Here is a 19,935-nt window from a genome sequence, read left to right as displayed (position 1 = left end):
TAGAAGCACACCCAGGTCTCACTTTGCCAGCTCCACCTGCAATGGCACACCTCCTCCATCAGCCTACCAGAAAGTGTACAGGCCAAGGTGCCCAGGCCCTAAGTCTTTCTAGTGTTTTCTTGACTCTTAACAGGAAGCAAGATCCCCAGGAACATCTTTGGAGAATCTTACTAGCCACAGCTCTGACTCTTCCACCCCAAACTTCCAGAGGCCACCTCTGGGCTTAGAAATCGCACTCACAAGCCCCTACTCAAATGGACCACTAAATAACTCCCCCAAAGGCAGTCCTTCCTATTAAGCAAGCCATAAAGAAAGGTTCGCAGAGAAGGGCTAGGGTAGATATTGTTTCTAAATTCTTCTTTTGGTGCTCTAGATGAGTAAAACGTGAGGAATCATCTTTCAGAGCCCTGGGAATCCACTCCAATCTCCTAATCACAAGATAAAGAAGAATCTAGGAACCCCTGCTCGGACCTGAACCCGTATATTCAGAGAAGATACAGAAGGCAGAACACAAAGAAGAAAAAGTAACATTTACTCAAGCTCTTCTGCATAATTTATTCTACATGTCTTGTCATTTCATGTCTTCTCATGTTGAATCTTAGGTTACCTACAAGGTGTAAATATCAAAACTGATTACAGATAAAAACTGATTCCTAAAGTCATGCTCCCAACTGAGGAATTCGCGGCAGTCCAGGGCCCTTGCTGCTCCTCCAGCTCCAGGTTCCTGTACTCATGCTGAGTGACTCAAAACTTTCTGTAAGTCCAGCTCCAGAGATCTGCTGGCCTCCATGGGCTCCTGGATCCATGTGCACACACATAAGTAAAAATAAGTTCCTGCTCAAATTCAAACTAACAGAAGACAAACTAACCTACTTTCTCCTATTAGACAAACTACCTCCAAAAACATGGGGGTGGGGGATGGTTAATTCACTTGGATTTAGGTTTGCTTCTGCCAACATAGGCTAAGAAGTTGTTCTCCAGCCTGACTTTGCCTTTGGGAACTGGCTTATTTGATCTGGAATAAGCACACAGTGCTTATCTAGCCATGGGCATAATGATTTTTTTTCTTTCAACTCTAATGAACCAAGGTGGAAAGAACTCGAAATCACCTGTAGAAAATAATGTCAAAGCTGAGGAGTTGCAAACTTGAAGCTTTGCTCTGGTGCAGTGCCCTCATTATCCTGGACTCAATCCTCACTGTAAAGATGGAAATAACATCTGCTTCACCAATCCTTCCTACACAGAGGCTGGCAGACACAGGGTGTAGACATACTTGAGCGAGTAGGAGGAGAGGCAAAGCCCGAAGGGGCTCTGTTCTACTTGGTGAGCTAAAGATTTACATTCCGAAAACACAGTGGTCTGGATAATTTTGCAGAGTAAAAGTTTATACTAACATTTTGTTTGTTTGTTGAGACAGGGTCTCCTGTAGCCTAGGTTGGCCCTGAACTTGCTATATAACTGAGGCTGTCCTTGAACTCTTGATCTTTCTGCCTCAATCTTGCCATATGCTGGGATATTTAATAAAAGTCTTAAAGTTGCCAGGCAGTAGTAGCAAGTGCCTTTAATCTCAGCACTGGGGAAGCAGAGGCTGGCAGATCTCTGTGAGTTTGAGGCCAGCCTGGTCTACAGAGATAGTTCTAGGACAGCCTGGGTTACACAAAGAAATCCTGTCTTGAAAAACAGAACAAAACAAAAGTGAAACAACTCCACAAGCATATGTGGGAGGAGCATGCCTATACTACCAGCATGTAAGAAGAGTGGCAGGAGAGCTTTAGAGCCCACAAAGTGAGACCTTGTCTGAAAACAAACAAACAAACAAACAAACAAAAACTTCCACTAAATGCACTTGTCAGTTAATCATGTTCCATTCAATGGCAGTTATGTGAATGATTTCCTTTGATAAAATCTCCAGATACCTTGGGGCTGCCATATGTACAGGCTACGAGAAACTTTCCATTATATTGCTGTCATTGGCAGTGCATAAACTAAAAATGGAGCAATACAGAAGATTTTCATAGCCCTGCCTGAAGATGACAAGGACATTTGTGAGGCATTCTATATTTATTTATTTATTTATTTATTTATTTATTTATTTATTTAGGAGACAGGGTTTCTCTCTGTTGCTCTGGCTGTCCTAGAACTCTCTATGCCAGGCTAGCCCCAAACTCAGAGATCCACCTGCCTCTGCCTCCTGAGTACTGGAATTGAAGGCATGCACCAGCACATTTTATATTTTAAGAAGGGTTGGGATGTGGGGCTGGTGAGATGGCTCAGCAGGTAAGGGCATGTGCTATCTATCATGCTGGACCACCTGAGTTTAATCTTTGGGACCCACATTGTGGAAGGAGAGCATGGACCACTGAGAATTGCTGTCTGATCTCTATACATGCCACGCACAAATAAATAGGTATTTTTTAAAAATAAACAACAGATTATATATTAACCAAAAATCAGAAAACTTCAATTTCAAACTAGGTGTGGCAATATATACTTTGTACATTTCAGAGGTGGGGCAGTAATAAGTTCAAAGCTAGCCTTGGCTACACAGCAAAACCCTAATCCTGTCTGAAAGAAGAGAGGGAGGTCGAGAAGAAAACTGCTGAGTTGGGCAGAACACACTTGTAATTCCAGAGCTCAGCACGTGGTAATAAGAGGATCAGAAGTGGGAGGCCAGTCTGGGCTATATAAGACCCTGTTTCAAAAGACAAACAACAACAAAAATAAGCAAATGAATCTCAATCCACTCTAAACTGTATACGCTTAGGAAAACTACTTTTCTCTGGGTTGGCTTCCTAACCTTATAAGTTGATGGAGGATCTTTGTGAATCACTTGACATTCTATGCAAAACTGTATTCTGTGTTCATGTGTGGACACTTTTTTTCTGGAGAGAGGGCTAATTTTTCATGATTTATAGGAAACCTGTGATTTAAACAGTTAAGAACTAGTCAGGCAAGGTGGTGCACGCCTTTAATCCCAGCACCCAGCCTGGTCCACAGAGTTCTAAGACAGCCAGGGCTACACAGAGCAACTCTGTCTCGAAAATCAAAATAATAAATAAAAGAGAAAAGAGAAAAGAAAGTTAAGACCTGAGGCTGAGGGGCTGGCGAAATGGCTCAGTGGGTAAGAGCACTGACTGCTCTTCCGAAGGTCTTGAGTTCAAATCCCAGCAATCACATGGTGGCTCACAACCACCCATAATGAGATCTGACGCCCTCTTCTGGTGTGTCTGAAGACAGCTACAGTGTACTTAATTATAATAATAAATAAATCTAAAAAAAAAAAAAACTGAGGCTGAAGGCTGAGCACTAGTATTGGCAACTCCTTCAGAGGACTCAGGTTCTATTCCCAGCACCCACATGGCTGCTTAAAGTCTACAAGGGATCCTATGCTGCCTTTTTGCCTCCAAGGACACTGTATACACATGGTTCACAGATATACATGCAAGCAAAACACCCATACATAGAAAATATTTTGTTTCGTCATTGTTTTTTCGAGACAGTATTTCTCCATGAATCGCTTGCTGTCCTGGAACTTGCTCTATAGACCAGGCTGGCCTACATACAACTCAGACATCTACCTGCCTCTCCAAGGGCTGGAAGTAAAGGCATGCACCACATAGATTTGTTTGTTTGTTTTTAAGTTTAAAACTATTTAGTTTTGAAGCCTTCTTATTCTCCTCAAGTCTTTCTCAAGGTGACATCGAAATAAAGTTTAGGCAGTAAGGTACGTAATTTTATTTGGAGTCCTGGGACAGTATCAGTTCTGATCAGATTTGCGTTAAAGCATATCAAGGGCCCAAGATCTGACCTGCAACTGTGTGTCATTCTAAGGTTTGGAATCACAACATCCAGACACCAAACTGGCTGCCTGCCTCCAAATCCTAAAGGCTAATGTCTGGAGGAACTCTGATTCTGTGGCAATTCCAGTTATATGCCTGCATCAAATTTGATGTAGTTTTCTGAGATTCCTCCCATAAGAATTCAATGTAGTGGGTTTGGGAAATCGGAACATCCTATGCAATCCAACTCCTCTGAAAGGAAACATGACGTTTGAGTCTAATTTAATTTAGAAATCGCTAAGCACAAGGAAAGAGCTTAAAAACTGGGGAGTACGAAGGTTTGTTCAGGACATGAATGGCAGACTAGACTGGATCTACCTCAAGGACACTGGGAGTCCAAAGGGCTGGTTACATACAGTGCCCTACATCTCAACAAGCCCGCTTATCGGAACAGTGTCTAAGCCAAGGCTTTAAACTACACACCCAAGAGCAGAAAGTTAGGCTCTGTACTTCCCCACACCTTGCCCCAGTTTTGCACCAGCCGAGGCTCTGGGATCATTTTCAGAAGCACTCCTCAAAGCAGGCACTCGCTCTCCAGGCCCAGACCCCAACCAGGGCAAGCACCAGCTTTGTAGAAGAAAGGGTAAGCCTGACCTAGCACCTCTACAAAAGCGAGGTGTTTAAGCCTTTTCTGCCCGGAAGGTCGCGCAACAGTCCCACCCTCGTTCATCACCGCCAATCGCAAACCTTCTCCATTTGCATTCCCTCCCAAATTCCGCCTTCTCCCACTAGACTTTCTCATCCTCGGGCTCCCGCAACCCAAAGAAAGATGGCGAAGGCTGCACTTCCGGCAAGTGTCCTTACGAATGCATCCGGGCGGCTGCAGCAGGTACCGCCCAAGGCGTTCCGGCCTCTTGCTACACAGCCTACAACAGTGATGGCCGGCAGACAGACTGGTTGGAGCCAGGCGGCTCTTCTCCAGTTCCTTCTTGGCATGTGCCTAACGGTGATGCCACCCATACAGGCCCGGAGTCTACGCTTTGTTACCTTGGTAATGGGTGACGGAGTCACCAACGGGTTCGCCAAAGCTGAAAGGGCAAAGGCCGGCTGGTAGAGGGAAGGGCAGAGCTTGTGTTCTGGGGCCGGGGTCTCACTTCTCAAGGAGGAGAAAGAACCGGTTTAGGAAGCCGCTGGCCCATAGTGGGTTGAGCGGCTGGATTAAGAATTGATTTGGAGCCCTAGGCTTTTTTTTAGGGCAGGATGACCGAGTAGGAGATAGTCTTCCCTATGATGGGAATGTAGTTAAAAGGTTGAAAGTCACCCATAAAGACGACTTTGATCTTTGTTTTCCCAGTCCCATTGCCCACTTCCTCCCCCAGAAGGCGTTGCTTTCACTACTCTTCTACCTGTGCTTTGGGGCTTTACCTATTATCTCAGGTTACATTGCATCGCCCGAACTGGGGTCTTTTTTCATCGCTCAGTAGAGAAAGATGGAGTGAAATTTCCTTTCCTGACATGTGCAGAGGTGGGTCCTGTCCTTAACTAGAAGACCCTTCTGATTCTATAAACACATCATTTTCTTTGCTCAGCTGTATCGACATGGAGATCGGTCACCAGTGAAGACATATCCCAAGGACCCCTATCAGGAAGAGAAATGGCCCCAGGGATTTGGTCAGCTAACCAAGGTGGGTCAAAAGCCAACCTGCAAGGTCTCGGGATATGCTACAGAATGAATCACATCTGGAGCACAGAAACTGGGGCTCCTTAAACTACTAACTTCCCACATGGGTTCTGATGGACCAGATGTCTATTTTGTTGTTTTGTTTTTGTGGTTTTGGAAATTAAACCCAGAACCTTGTCTATGCTAAGCACAGTGAGCTACATCTCTGGCTATGACCAGATTTCTTAACAACTCTGTGCAGGGGACAGTATCATTACAACTGGCCACTTCTGGAATCAAATTCTCTCCTTGCCAAGGGAAGAATGCCTAAATGCCATAGGACTTGTGGCTGATCCCCTCTCTTTGGACTTTTTTTTTTTTCAGGGGTTGGGGATTTGGGGGAGGTTTAAGACAGGGTTTCCTTGTGTAACAGAGCTCAGAGAGTGACTGCTGGGATTAAAGGCGTGAGCCACCATGCCCAGCTCCTCTTTGGACTTTAACTCTTGGGTTTGCCCACAGGAAGGGATGCTTCAGCACTGGGAGCTGGGCCAGGCCCTGCGGCAACGCTACCATGGCTTTCTGAACACCTCTTACCACAGGCAAGAGGTAAGGTTGGGAGTTTGATTGGCAAGAGGACTGGGATCTTTGGATTATCTTCTGACCGCAGAGAATCTAAGGATGAGCCTGGGCAGTCAAGGTTCCCTCTTGAACTTTTGGTCCCTGGACAAGACATCTAAGAGCTGTCTAGAATACTGCTCTGGAGTCTGAATTGTTTCTGCTTGTCTGGGAAAAGACAAAACTGACCAGGGGTCCAACTTAGACATGAAGAAGGGTCTGATAAAGTACTTTCTGACTCTGAAACAATAGGCATTTTGTCCAAGACATTTATTGTCACCTGAAGGCCAAGCACTGTGGTAATGCTTTTCCTATGATGGTATACCATAGAGTTATGATCTCTATCTTAATAGAGCTTATATTAGAGCAGTCTAATAAGCTGAACAGAGCCAAGATAAAACGGGGGAGGGGCAGTGAAAACTGGCAAATGTGCTAGCTCCTGAGGTTCTCTGCTTACCCCTGTGGAGATAGCTGTTCCATGGTTACTGCTTTCAGCCACAGTTGTCTCAAACCTCGAGATTACTGTTCCCTAAAGACCTAGCTCTACCCTGAGCTTGCCCTTCGCTTCCCTATTTTCTTCCTCCCTTTTCACAAGCCACCTCTCTGTTCCTTTTTCCCCCTTCTTCCCATTTATAAAAGGAAAGGGAGTGTGGTGAAGAGTGGCATTTGCCATTTGGACTCTAGGGCATTGCTTTTGTGTTTTTAAACAGGGTTTCATTTTATGGTCCTGGCTAGTCTTGAACTCAGAGATTTTCCTGTCTCTGCCTCTCAAATTCTGAAATTAAGAGTGTGTACCAGGCTGGTGAGATGGCTCAGCAGGTAAGAGCACCCGACTGCTCTTCCAAAGGTCCTTAGTTCAAATCCCAGCAACCACATGGTGGCTCACAACCATCCGTAACAAGATCTGACTCCCTCTTCTGGTGTGTCTGAAGACAGCTACAGTGTACTTACATGTAATAAATAAATCTTAAAAAAAAAAAAAAAAAAAGTGTACCAAACCAGTGGTGGTGGCACACAACTTTAATCCCAGCACATGTTAGGCAGAGGCAGGCAGATCTCTGAGTTCCAGGACAGCCAGGGCTACAAAGAGAAACCCTGTTTTGACAAAAGAAAAGTGGGAAAAAAGTGAATGCCAAGCTGAATTAGAGGCACATACCTTTAATCCAAGCACTTGGGAGGCAAAGGCTAGTGGATTCCTGAGTTTGAGGCTAGCCTGGTCTTCATAGTGAGTTTTAGGACAGAACTACATACTGAGATCCTGTCTCCATGTGTATGGATGGGGATGTACTATTCTGGCTGACAAGGACTCTGTTCTTCATGGGAGACAAACCAGTTATTTAAGTCTCCCAGACCAGATAGTTTACCAAATGAGTGCTTTTGAAGAACAGGAAAGAGTGTTTGAACTAGAGTCATTCCCACAGACTGAGTGCTTTATATAGTGGTGATAGCCTGTAGCTGAATGTTTGAGGCCTTGATGAATAGGGAAGCAGCAGAGAGGGTGTGCATGCATGGTAAGTTTATAAAGTACTGAGTAATCAACAACAGGTTCTACCCTGGGGCTCTGGGGAGGAGCAAAAGTGTTTCTACACACAAAGAGATTTCTGTTGCCAATCTACAGGTTTATGTGCGAAGCACAGACTTTGATCGTACTCTCATGAGTGCTGAGGCCAACCTGGCTGGACTCTTCCCTCCCAGTGAAGTTCAGCACTTCAACCCTAACATTTCATGGCAGCCTATCCCTGTCCACACTGTGCCCATCACTGAAGACAGGGTAAGACTGGCCAGCCCTTCTTAAGTGGTGAGGGAACAACTATGGTTATGAGCCTATTGATCCCAGACTCCTTCTCTGCCTGTTTCTCCCTTAATTTATAGTTGCTGAAGTTTCCTTTGGGTCCATGTCCCCGTTATGAACAGCTGCAGAATGAGACTCGGCAGACACCAGAGTATCAGAACAGAAGTATTCAGAATGCAGTGAGTTGGGGCGCGGGTGTAGGTCATCAGATTGCTCTTTCCCCAGAACAGTGCTGATCTCCTGCTCCATTTTTTATAGCAATTTCTGGACATGGTGGCCAATGAGACAGGGCTTACAAACGTGACCCTAGAGACCATCTGGAATGTGTATGACACACTCTTTTGTGAGGTGAGCTGACTAAGATGCCTGTTGGGATTGCTCTTCTGTTGTCCTCAACAGGTCCAGGTCTCTAGGGCAATAGAGCACATCGCCTTGATACTACCATCCCCACTGGGAAGGCCCAGCAAGCCCGTGCTTATGTAACCTAGGAACTTCCCTCATGGGTAAAAAGAACCTCAAAGTGGGAAATGGTTTACTAGTCGTCAGCACTCTGTACCTTCTCCATCCAGAGCTCAGAGCTGTGAGATTTCTTCTGTGCTGAGTCTGCTCTTCATGCTTGAGCTTCCTTTCCAATGCCCCACTGTCTGCCATGGCTGCAGTGGCCCCTCTGCCTCACCTCTCTGCTCTCCTCTTCCTCCCTCATACACACAGGCACCTTCCCCACCTGGGGAAGAAAGCCACCCTTGGAGAGGCTCTGGCCTAGGCCTAGGGAGCTAACCTGCCCGCTGCGATACACAGCAAACCCATGGGCTGCTCCTGCCGCCCTGGGCCTCACCCCAAACCATGCAGCGTCTGAGCCAGCTAAAGGACTTCAGCTTCCTCTTCCTCTTCGGGATCCACGAGCAAGTACAGAAGGCCCGGCTTCAGGGGGGTGAGTGACAAGGACAACATGCCACTACCCTTTCCTCAGAACTCTCCAGCACTGAAAATCTGCTGTGGGAGCTTCTCACACACTAGGCTGCCTAAGATAATTCTCCCAGCCATCCCTGCTAGTTGCCCAAATCTCCCAGTTGTCTGATATTTAGCTAGAGTCACAGGTGTCACTCTCTATGTAGTTCTGGTCAAGCCAGCTTGAACTCTGTGTAGACCAGGCTGGTCTCACAGAGATCTACTTGCCTCGACCTTCCAAGGGCTGGGATTAAAGGTGTGTGCTAACCACCTGCCATTCTTTTTAAAGATTTACTTATTTTATGTATATGAGTACACTGTAGCTGTCTTCAGACACACCAGAAGAGGGCATCATATCCTATTACAGATGGTTGTGAGCCACCAAATAGTTGCTGGGAATTGAACTTAGGACCTCTGGAAGAGCAGTCAGTGCTCTTAACCACTGAACCATCTTTCCAGCCCTGGCCTGTCATTCTTACTCTTAAGTCTCACCCATGTTGAAATACCCTTCCTCTTTTCCTAACTACATACCTCCCTCCAGAGAATTGCTAAGACTTTTAGAGAACAGATATGGGGTAATACATGTGCCAGTTACTTTGAGCATTCAGGAGTACCCATTCTCAAACATTTGAGAATGCAGTAGTTTTCAAAGTATGCATACAGCAGTTGCTCTGGCATAAACCAACATCTTATTTACTATGAAGCAGTCTTAAGTTTACACTGTGTTCGTACTGTTAAGTCATGATCAGTGCCTCCTATTCGTTTCTACACCTGTGTTTACATACTAATAGCTTGCTTTATCTGTCTTCTCTATAAACTTGACAGTTCTTAGCAGTAGGAGGTATAGAGTTCCAGTATGGTCCCCATGAACTAGAAGAATTCTCTAAGACTAGCATATGATGAAAGAAGCACATCAGTGATGGTTCAAGACACTGACCCTTGGGATTTCTCTTTGTCAGGAGTTCTGCTGGCTCAGATATTGAAGAACCTGACCCTAATGACAACCACCTCTCAATTCCCTAAGCTCCTGGTTTATTCCGCGGTAAGCTTCAACCCTATCCCCCTGCTCCTTCCCACCCACCCAACACACAAGTATGAAAACAGGAATTGGGTACTTCCCCGATCCAGTTCCTGGGATGTGGAGGAGCAAGTCTTATGAGCAGCCCTTCTCCCTTATAGCATGACACTACCCTGGTTGCTCTGCAAATGGCACTGAATGTCTACAATGGGAAGCAAGCTCCCTATGCTTCCTGCCACATATTTGAACTGTACCAGGAAGATAATGGGTAAGTGGGGCTACCAGGTGTCTTCTAAAGAGGCACTGGGATGGCTGGGGAAACCCAGAGACTCAGTTATGGGCATGGTGAGCATCCCTATCTTGCTTCCTGTCAACTCTCAGGAATTTCTCAGTCGAGATGTACTTTCGGAATGACAGTAAGAAGGCACCCTGGCCTCTGATCCTGCCCGGCTGTCCTCACCGTTGCCCACTGCAGGATTTCCTTCGCCTCACAGAGCCTGTCATACCCAAGGACTGGCAGAAGGAGTGCCAGCTGGCAACTGATACTGCAGACACAGGTGAGCTGCCACCCGCTTCTGTACTAATCATACCGGGGACAGTTCAGGTCATATGCAGAAATCTTCAGGGAGCAGATATATTTGCAGCCATCTTCCTGCTTTTCCCTGGACAGCCTCCTTAGCCCTAAGACCATATTTATGTACTCTCTCCATCCTTCACCCTCAGGGGATATTCTAATCACTGAGAAATAAGCGTTACCAGGAGAGGACTGTCATTCTCCCACCCCATCTATCAGCTTACCTGCTTATGTAAGATAGTATTCAGGTGCAGCCTCTCCACTTAGCCTGTGTCAGTCTCTTCTCCCATTTACTAGGATCACGGCCTCTTCTCTGGATAACTTGCATTGCCAAGCTTAACAAAGACTTCCGAGACTCACTTCTGTGGTCTCACTTTCTCTCTCTGATCTCTTTGAGGGGTCCTTTAAAGAGTTGCCTACATTCTGGCTTTACTTTCTCAGACTTTTTATCTCAGACTTGATCTTAAACAATTTTGTATCACCTTTTGCTGCAATGAAGCTGTTGCCAAATAATCAATTCTTAGTCAGCTTCTCTCACCTCAGCAGCACAGTTGCCATTTCTTCCTCAAACACATTTTTTTTTAAGTGTTGTAGACACAGCTCAATGGTTGAATGCATGGCTAGCATGCATAAAGTCCTGGATTCCCTCCCCGATTGCACTGCAATACAGTAACAACCATTCTCATGACTTCAGTTTTTTGGGTTTTTGTTTTGTTTTGCTTTTTTACTTACTACAAATTCCTAACTATTTTCCCTGTCTCTAAATAATGAATGGCCTGAATAGACTTATCTCTACCCCCTTTCCTATCTGTCCTGACTCCCAAGCCATCTCATCCAACCTCATGGCTTTCCTACCTCATCTCTATGGTAAGTTCCACTTTTGTAGTATGCTTCTGAGCTAGGCTTTCCCCAGCCGCCTCTTCTCTCCATGGATGTCACATGAGGCATCTACGTTGTGTCTAAAACAGCATCTCTTCTCAGATCTACTTGTTCATCTTACAATTGTCAACATAATGGATGCTACATTAGTCTCATAGTCACACCGTGTACCATTAGGCATTATCTTCCTGATACCCTACCACCCAGTCACTAGCAGATTGTTCTGTTTCTCAGATGTTGAGCTCTCGCCTCTCCAGTCTAATACTATCAGTTCTTGCCTGAACTGCTCAAAAACTATTCTTGCCCCTACTAATCTCAAGACAGCAGAATTCATTTCTTAAGAAATATAAATAAATAGAGGCTAGGTGTGCAGCTCAGTTGGTAGGGCACTTGCTCTACCACCTAATCTACAGGAAGAATCCCTTAGTTGAATTCCCAGCACTGCATAAACTGGGTGTGGTGGTGCACACATCTAATTCCAGCACTCAGGTAGGGGGAAGAGGATCAGAAGTTCAAGGTCATCCTCTACTGCACAGTCAGTTTTGAGACAGTCTGGGCTACAGGAGACCATGTCTGTTTGTTTGTTTTTAAAATGTGCATGTATTAATCACACACCAGACCCAGGTTCTCGACCGTGACTGACCTGCCTCTGCTTGGTCTGGATGTCTTCTGTTTCCTAGCGCCCCTTGCATACTCAGCTCCATCTTGCTGAATCCAGAACACCAGGCCTATTCTCCTATCAGATGTGACCTCCTACCCCCACTCCCATGTCCCTGCTCTCATCTGTTTTACTTCTTTGTTCTGTTTTCGAGACAGGGTTTCTCTGTGTAGCTTTGGCTGTCCTGGAACTCACTCTATAGACCAGGCCGGCCTCATGTTTTACTTCTTGACCCCAGGTCTGGTCCTATTTCCTCAGTGATTTCTGACTGATCTTGTTCATGTAGCATCACTAATGTGTCATTACCATGGAATGCTTGCTTGTTTACTGGATCTCTTCTCTAGAATGCACACTCCAGGAGCAGGATGTCTTGGCCACCTCTGTATTTTAACATTTTGTCAACAGTCCCTGGCTTTGGGTAGGTGCTCTGCATTTGTGGGATGAATACTAACGCTGCCTTTCTCTTCCTCTCCCCTGCCCAGAGGTGATTGTGGCATTGGCTGTCTGTGGCTCCATCCTCTTCCTTCTAATAGTGTTGCTCCTCACCATCCTCTTCCGGATGCAGGCCCAGCCTCCTGGCTACCACCATGTTGCAGACAGGGAAGACCATGCTTGACAACCACTCAGTCCCCTTCCCTCTGCCTCCTAGGGGAGGTGGGCTGAGTCCTCGCTCCTGACCATTGCTGATCCCAACCCAGGGACAGGGTTAGCCTTCCTGATTACCTACGCCCAAATGAATGAGTGAGGCTCGGCTGGGTGCACGGCACCTGGGGCTCACCATCTTCATGCCTGATGTTTACCGTGTACTGTGTTGGACACTGGCTTTCTCTAAATGGGATTTGCCTCTTCTATATTCCCTAAGGACTTGAGATGCAGACAAGCATTCAGGTTTCACTCAAGACCTGGGACTAAAAAACAAAACAACAAAAACCCCACAAAAACCTGAAGAAGCTGGTACTTGATCTGCCTTGCTCTTCCACCGAGCCTTGCTCTTTATCTTCTAGCCCACATCTTTGGCAAATGGCTTGGAGGACATTGTCCCTTGGTACTTTTTTAGAGGCAAAAACTGCAAATCACTAGGAGTATAAAATATGGCTATCAAGAACTCGGGTCATCCAACAGCAAAGTCATCCTTTGGCTGAGGCTACCACAGTGTCAACCGCAGGCAGGTCTGAAGGATACTTGGGCTGTACCTGGATGACAGTGGGAGGACACAGGTAGGAGTGAAACACATGGAATCATGAGGTGACTCTCCTCAGCTGGGCTGGACTCTTCAAGGACGTGAAGTAAATGCAGCCGGTGAACCGTACACCTTGACCGTGGCCCCAAATAGGGCTGAAGCAGCTCCAAGGAAGTGAAGGCTTTGACTGTGAGTGCTGGTTCTGTGCCTTTTTCCCTTCCCCATTTCTGACATCCAAGGAGCACTCTTACCAGGTCAGTACTAGTTCTACTCAGAAACCCTGTTGGGCTTTGGGTTTTTAGTTAGATACAAAGGATATGTTTTTATTGGCCATGCTAAAATTGAACATAAAAGTTTAAAAATTCTCTGGTTATTCTGCTCCTATACATCAGAAAAAAGAAAAGTACCTTGGCTCTAGCATAAACTTGGCCTCCAGGCTAGACATACCTGGGACCCTGAGCGTCGTTGGTTGACTCTTTAATTTTCTGGAGCAAAATCTAGAGCAGTAACATGTCAGCATCCTAGTCCCACAGTATCCCTCGTCACAAGTGTCCCTGCTCCAACCCTAAGAATTGGGTACTTCTGGCCTATTAACAAACAGCTGCCACCCCTCACAGAACGTGTTCCCATCTGTGGGGTCCAGTATTGCTGTCCCACACCATGTTCATAGTCTTTCATGGTCTTTCTGTGACCCATCTTCCTCTTGGCTCCAAATGAGAATATGATAACCTAGAAGAAACAAGAAGTCTGATTGACACCTTCTGTTGCTGGTCTGTCTCAGAGGTTGGGGCTGTCTTGGGGAACTAACAGACTGACATTGCCATGACTAAAATAAAGCCAGATGGGTGACCTAAGCCAGATACCACTGTCTCCCAGATATATTTACTGCCCACTGCCCCGGGACGAATTGAGCAGAGCTACGGTGAATTCAGCCTCCACTGCAGCCTCGGATAGGGTGAGGCTTAGACAGTTTGAGATACAGTTGCTTTTACTCACCCATAGTAGAGGCCAGTGTGTCTCCCATAGGATTGAACTCATTGAGCTACAAAAGTAAGAGTATCGGTGTGAAGCTGGGTTGAAGGCAGTACAGAGGCAGTAAATGGGGACTGATTCTAATCAGAAATTCCCTGCTTCCTCCCATCACTGTTTGGGGGCCCAAGTCTCACCGAAGTAATACCGGAGTATCCTGGATCATAGAGCTGACACATCATCTTCCCTGAGCTTCCATCAAACACATCTATTGTCCTCAGTTCATAGGGAACACAACTTTTAAGATTAGGATCTGGGTATCGGCCCACAACGATGAGGTTGTGCCGTGAATGCCAGGTCGCCTAGGAAACAGAGAGGTCAGTCAGAATGTAAAGTAGTTTTTGGAGTTAGGGACGAGGACTTGGTTGGTACAAGTACACCTGAGTTTGGATCCCCAGCATCCCTATACAAATCTTGTCATGATGCACCTAGAATTCCAGCTGGGGGTGGAGACAGGATGCCCGGAACTTGCTAGCTATCTACTCCAGCCAAATCAGTGGGTTCCAGGTACAGTGAGAAACCGTTTCAAAAATAAGATGGAGAACAACTGAGAAAGACACCTGCTGTCAACCTCTAGCCTTCACACACAAAGTATTCTTTAAGGGCTGGATATCCAGTTCTGTGGCAGAGTACCTATATAGTATACACAAGGCTGTATGTTTGATCCCAGAATCTCACACACAGGCCAGCCTGGTCTGCACAGAAACCCTATCTTGAAATCAACAAAAGTCTGAACAAGGATAATGGGAAAACATTTGTTAAGAGCCAGAGGTGTTAAGCTACTTAGCATGCACAAGTATTCAGTCCCCAGAATTGCAAAAAAACAAATAACAAAACAAAAATGCCCAAGTTGGTATCATCTTAAGAAACTGCAAGAGAAAAGCTGGGCTGTGGTGGTGCACACCTTTAATCCCAGCACTTGGGAGGGAGAGGCAAATGGATTTGAGTTCGAGGCCAGTCTGGTCTACAAAGTGAGTTCCAGGACAGCAAGGGCTACACAGAGAAACTGTCTTGAAAAAAAAACAAACAAAAAAAAAAAAAAAAAAAGAGAGAGAGAGAGAGAGAGAAAGAAAGAAACTGCAAGAGAGAAGCTAGAGAGATGACTCAGTGGTTAAGAACACATGCTGTTCTTGCAGAGGGAACCTGGGTTTAATTCCTAGTACCTACATGCCAGCTCATAACTGTCTGTAACTCCACTTCCAGATGATACAGTGCCCTCTTCTGGACTATATCCATACACAGTGAATGTATATGACTATATATGTATATATGCATATTTTTCTCTCTTTTTAACAACTCATAGGTCAAGAAGAACCCAATACTGCATATAAGACAAGTATGAGGGCTGACTAGATCACTCAGCAGATCACGGCATCTGACCCCAACCAAGCCTGATAACCTGAGTTTGATCCCTAGAGTCCATGTTGTGGGAGGGAAAAACCGACTCTGCCCACTGTGGCATGAGGGTATAGGCACACACATAACATTAGTAAATAAAGGTGTTTTTAGTTTCTAAAAGACTTCTCTGGGTAGCCCTGGCTGCCCTGGTTTACATAGTCAGGCTAGCCAGGAATATTATATATGTAGGAGGAGACTTAAAAGTGAGTTGCCCTACATTATACATGCTTGCTTTCCAGGTCCTTAGGATGCCTCAGACCTTTTCTCTTTCTTCTTTTATTTTAAAGATATTTTAAAACCAATTTTTGTATAATATCTCACTCTATGTACTCCTGGCTGTCCTGAAACTTGCTCTGTAGATCCAGATGGCCTCAAACTACTGGGATTAAAGGCATGAACCACCACCACCACCTGGTAAAGATTTATTTCTTGTTGCTTGCATGTATGTAAGTATACTATAAGTTAAGTACGACTGCAGAGGCCAGAAGAGGGCACTGGAAGAAGAGTTAGAGGCAGTTGTGAGCTAGCATGTAGGTACTGGGATTTAAACTCAAGTCCTCTGAAAGAACAGCATTGTTTTTAATCACTAAGCCATCTCTCTAGCTCCTTTCCTGCAGTTTCTTAAGGTGATACCAACTTGGGCATTTTTGTTTTGTTGTTTGTTTGTTTGTTTTGTTGTTTGTTTGTTTGTTTGTTTTTGTAATTCTGGTGCTGACCTTTGTGCATGCTAGGCACGGTCTTAACCATTGAACACCTCTGGCTCTTAACAAATGTTTTTCCACCAGCCTTGTTCAGATCTTTTGGAGGAAGGATGCTGGGGAGGGGGGTTGGATCTTTTGTTGTTGTTGTTGTTTTGTTTGTTTTTTTCTACCAAGACAATTTCTCTGTGTAGCCCTGGTTGTCCTGGAACTCCCTCTGTAGACCAGGCTGGCTTCAAACTCAGAGATCTGCCTGCCTCTGCCTCCTAAGTGCTAGTATTGGAGGTGTTTACTACTATTGCCAAGCAACCTTGTTTAGACTTTAACCTAAGAGATAAACCTATAACAGAACAAAAAGCCTCTGGTAAACACCACCAAAGGACTTAGGTTCTGAAGTGGCTCCATTACTAATCTTCCTCTATCCATGCATAGCAAAGACTTGGATAGAAAGTCACTGGTATGAAGGGAAAAGGAAAGAAAACCTTCATTCCCTAGACCATACCACTCAAAACAAATCTAGCAGGGTTTTTTTGTGATAGAATTGAATTAGGCTTTTCCTAATTTCAAGACAGTTCTTGATTTTTATGAGGTTTTTACTGTGTAGCCCAGGAATCCTAAAATCCTTCCTCAACCTGAAGTGCTAGGATTATACCTTGTGCCCCATGCATGGCTTTAAGGCAGTTTTGAAGGCAGAAAGAGAAGACCAAGAGAAGAGGGGCTGGAGAGACAACTCAATGATTAAATGCACTGGCTCTTTCAGAGGACATAGGTTTCCTAGCACCTACAATGTTAGCTCACAATCATCTGTAACTCCAGTTCCATGAGATCCCATGCCTTCTTACCTCCAAGGGCACATATGCACATGGTACACAGACATGTATGCAGATAAAACGTCCATACATGCACCTGGAGAGATGGCTCAATGACAGCTCACAACTGTCTGATGCCATCTTCAGGTGTACAGATGTACATAAATAAAAGTACCCATCTCTCGATATATGTGTGTGTGTGTGTGTATATATATATAATATGATCTATATATATCTCTTAAAGAGAAAAAAGTCACCCATACATATTAAATAAATAATACTTAAGAGAAAATTGGTACATGCAGTGGCTTGGAAGTAGTTGCAGAAACAAAAATAGATGTTGTCATCAATGGATATGATGGGACAGAAGAGCACCCAGCCTAGCAAGAGCAATAATTGGCTCTGAATTCCTGCTTCTACCCACTAGGTGCCAGAATTACCAGTGTATACTACCACACCTGATAATTTATGTATGCCATCATGGTACCCCTAATATTTTGCATACTAGGTAAACACTCTACTACTGAGCAACATCCTCAGAAAAATCCTTTTGTGTGCATGTGACAAAATCTCAATATGTAGTCACGGCTGGCCTTGAACTCACATAGATCCACCTGCCTCTGCCTCCCAAGTGCAGGGATTAAAGGCATGTGCCACAATACCTGGCTTCAGAAGAATTCTTAATATTGCTTATTATTGGTTTTGATTTGAAGAATGTGAGATACTAAGTTTTATTTAAAAGTGTTTATGAAGTACTTATCATGGTGTCAGGTGTTTTATGTATCCTGACTCATCTTCACAAAACCCTACCAGTTAGGTACATCTTACAGATGAAACAGAGGTCTAAATTGGGAAACTAAGGGTCATATTTCTATTGTTAGAAACCACTTAAACCTGTAAGGAAATCCAATAATGTTAGGTTAGTTTATGGGTCAGCTGCAAAACAGGGAAACTGAAACAGAGGGCAGAGCAAAGGATCAAGGTCATACAAAATGCCCACAGTAAGATCGATGCCAGGCTGAAAAGTTTAGAAAGTTAGCTGATAAGATATACTAAGAAAACTCAGTGGGTACTTGGTGTGGATGTTGGTGCATGCCTTTAACACCAAACACTTGGGATGCAGAAGCAGATGATCTCTACTAGGTCAAGACTAGCTTTGTCTACGTAGCAAATTCTAGGCTAGGCAGGGATACATAGTAAGACCCTACCTCAAAAAAAACAGAACTCTTAATGGAATTACAGAAATGGGATAAAAGGAACAGATAAAGCCAAAGGATTAAGGGGCCTGTTTTGTGTCAGTTATTCTGAGATTGTAGGCTGTGTATGTGACCCTTCCCCCAATGTGGAAAGATCTGGCCCCTTCCCATAATGACAGATCCCTTTCTCTTGTCACTCACCTTGATGGGTGTGAGGTGCTGAAAATGGCGGTGAGGGTGGGAGATCAGATTCAGGGGGCTATCCCACTGGGAGGCAGAGTAAACCCGAATCTCATTGTTCTGGTCAGTAGTCAGGAGCCGAGCTCCATCTGGGCTAAAACAAGCTGACAAAGTGAAAAGCCCTTAAGCTGAAGGAAGCCTCAGCCCCTGGTATCCTGACCTTCCAAAGTACCATTCCTTTCTAGGTAAGGGTAGGAGAGATCAATCTGGACTATGAACAAAACTACCATGGCAACTCCACTGCCAAAGGAGCGGTTGGAGCCAGAAAGGGTCCTACACACCATTGACCTGATGGCTAGTGGTGAGAAAGACAGGGCACATAAGAAAGATGGGGTTTGGGATGTCACACCTGCATTGACAGGATGCCTGTGAGGCAGTGAGTAGAGGAAGCTGTCTTTCCCTTTAATTTGGCGCAGGTCCCAAATCTTCACTGTTTGATCTATGGAGGCTGTGGCCAGAAGCCAATCACAGCAGGGATTCAGGGCCACGTGGGCTACTTTCTTCTTGTGCATTCTGAGGTTCCAAAGCTACAGAGAAAAGTTTGGTTCAGGTGTTGAACCAAAGGGGTGAGGGGATGGGGAGTGGGCCACACAGTACCCACCTCCTTGCCATCTGTGCTCAACAGGATCACGTGTCCCATATTGTCTCCTGTAACCACCACTCTGCTCTTGGCAGAAACATCAAGGCTGCAAAACCAGACCCTAGAGGGAGAGAGTGTGCTGTAAGACCCTTCGAGACTGAGATAGTCTGTTTAGTCACTGTGACAACTCCAGTATCAAGTATTTGTTGAATCAGTGAGTAACTGTCTTACTATAAATTCCCAGTGGAGGGTTCTCAGCCTTGCTTACCTTGCAGAAAAGGGCTGCGAAAGAGTGCAGAAAGAGTTGACAGAACTCAGAAATGTGTCTAGTTATTGCTGAGCCCAGAATCCTCAGCTAGTTCCTGGAACCTCAGAGCAACAATACAAATGACAAGGCTAGCTTGCTCCCCACACCCAGATGTGAAGACTTTTATTTACTGTTCCCACTCATCACTCCTCAGCCTTTGCACCAAAGGAGAGGGTAAACCAAACAGAAACTGTTCAGCAGAGCTCCTCGAAGCTGGCTAGATGTGAACATCTTTCCCCTTCTGAGCATTTAGGGAAAAAAAAATCAAAGACTACCAGAACCTTTTTACTCTCGAAAACTATGTGAGAAAAAAAGAGACTCAAGAAGCAGGTATTTCATGGATGCTGATTCGAAGCCAAGAGAACTCCAAGTCCATCTAGTTCCCTCTCCTGATGTTGTTCGCAACCTTATGGGACAGCCCAGAATAACCAAGCTGCTTAGACTCACTGCACGCACCCACATATCATTCCTTAGCAGAACTGTGTCTCTGGCTAGACATCAGAGTGGCTTGCATGTGTAATTTCTCCAGCCACTTGTTCTCAGGAGAGGATTCTTCCACCGGTTAACACTGCCAC

The 19,935-nt window shown here is 45.2% G+C and overlaps 2 protein-coding genes, 1 long non-coding RNA gene and 1 other non-coding gene across 5 annotated transcripts in view; 2 read left to right on the top strand and 2 right to left on the bottom strand.

Annotated features, from left to right (window-relative positions):
- Nucleotides 1-591: 591 nt before the first annotated feature.
- LOC147005871 (uncharacterized) lies at nucleotides 592-4,617 on the bottom strand. Its single transcript, XR_015046511.1, has 3 exons — nucleotides 4,527-4,617; nucleotides 1,110-1,197; nucleotides 592-796 (listed from the first exon to the last, which is right to left on the bottom strand). It is a non-coding gene; the product is annotated as an uncharacterized LOC147005871 (long non-coding RNA).
- Nucleotides 1,964-2,065, top strand: LOC115030432 (U6 spliceosomal RNA). The gene has a single exon (XR_003836033.1). It is a non-coding gene; the product is annotated as a U6 spliceosomal RNA (small nuclear RNA).
- On the top strand, nucleotides 4,581-13,963 carry Acp2 (acid phosphatase 2, lysosomal). Its single transcript, XM_021156581.3, has 11 exons — nucleotides 4,581-4,830; nucleotides 5,369-5,464; nucleotides 5,959-6,045; nucleotides 7,673-7,825; nucleotides 7,927-8,025; nucleotides 8,105-8,194; nucleotides 8,645-8,777; nucleotides 9,754-9,836; nucleotides 9,974-10,080; nucleotides 10,194-10,369; nucleotides 12,406-13,963. The coding sequence occupies exons 1-11, from the start codon at nucleotides 4,609-4,611 to the stop codon at nucleotides 12,537-12,539; spliced, it is 1,380 nt and encodes a 459-aa protein (XP_021012240.2). The 5' UTR covers nucleotides 4,581-4,608; the 3' UTR covers nucleotides 12,540-13,963.
- Ddb2 (damage specific DNA binding protein 2) overlaps nucleotides 13,616-19,935 on the bottom strand; it is a 42,691-nt gene continuing 36,371 nt past the window's right edge. Inside the window, exons 6-11 of one of the 2 annotated variants that reach the window (XM_021156580.2) lie at nucleotides 19,075-19,174; nucleotides 18,823-19,000; nucleotides 18,435-18,577; nucleotides 14,270-14,434; nucleotides 14,100-14,145; nucleotides 13,616-13,832 (exon numbers count right to left, since the gene is read on the bottom strand). In XM_021156580.2, coding sequence (XP_021012239.1) covers nucleotides 13,768-13,832; nucleotides 14,100-14,145; nucleotides 14,270-14,434; nucleotides 18,435-18,577; nucleotides 18,823-19,000; nucleotides 19,075-19,174 — 697 coding nt within the window. In that variant the 3' untranslated portion in view covers nucleotides 13,616-13,767. The remainder of the gene's footprint in view (nucleotides 13,833-14,099; nucleotides 14,146-14,269; nucleotides 14,435-18,434; nucleotides 18,578-18,822; nucleotides 19,001-19,074; nucleotides 19,175-19,935) is intronic. The other variant, XM_029474139.2, reaches the window with a different exon arrangement.

Source organism: Mus caroli, unplaced genomic scaffold (assembly GCF_978045245.1).
Source record: "Mus caroli unplaced genomic scaffold, Mus_caroli_1 scaffold_2, whole genome shotgun sequence".
Lineage (NCBI taxonomy): Eukaryota > Metazoa > Chordata > Mammalia > Rodentia > Muridae > Mus > Mus caroli.
This window is presented reverse-complemented; position numbering and strand designations above follow the sequence as displayed.

Bases quoted from the DNA above. Each gene is read 5' to 3' on its own strand.
- Acp2 (XM_021156581.3), top strand. From the start codon at position 4,609: ATGGCGAAGGCTGCACTTCCGGCAAGTGTCCTTACGAATGCATCCGGG. The intron at 8,195-8,644 runs GTGAGCTGACTA...TGCGATACACAG, and splicing joins ATGACACACTCTTTTGTGAG to CAAACCCATGGGCTGCTCCT. The intron at 9,837-9,973 runs GTAAGCTTCAAC...TCTCCCTTATAG, and splicing joins AGCTCCTGGTTTATTCCGCG to CATGACACTACCCTGGTTGC.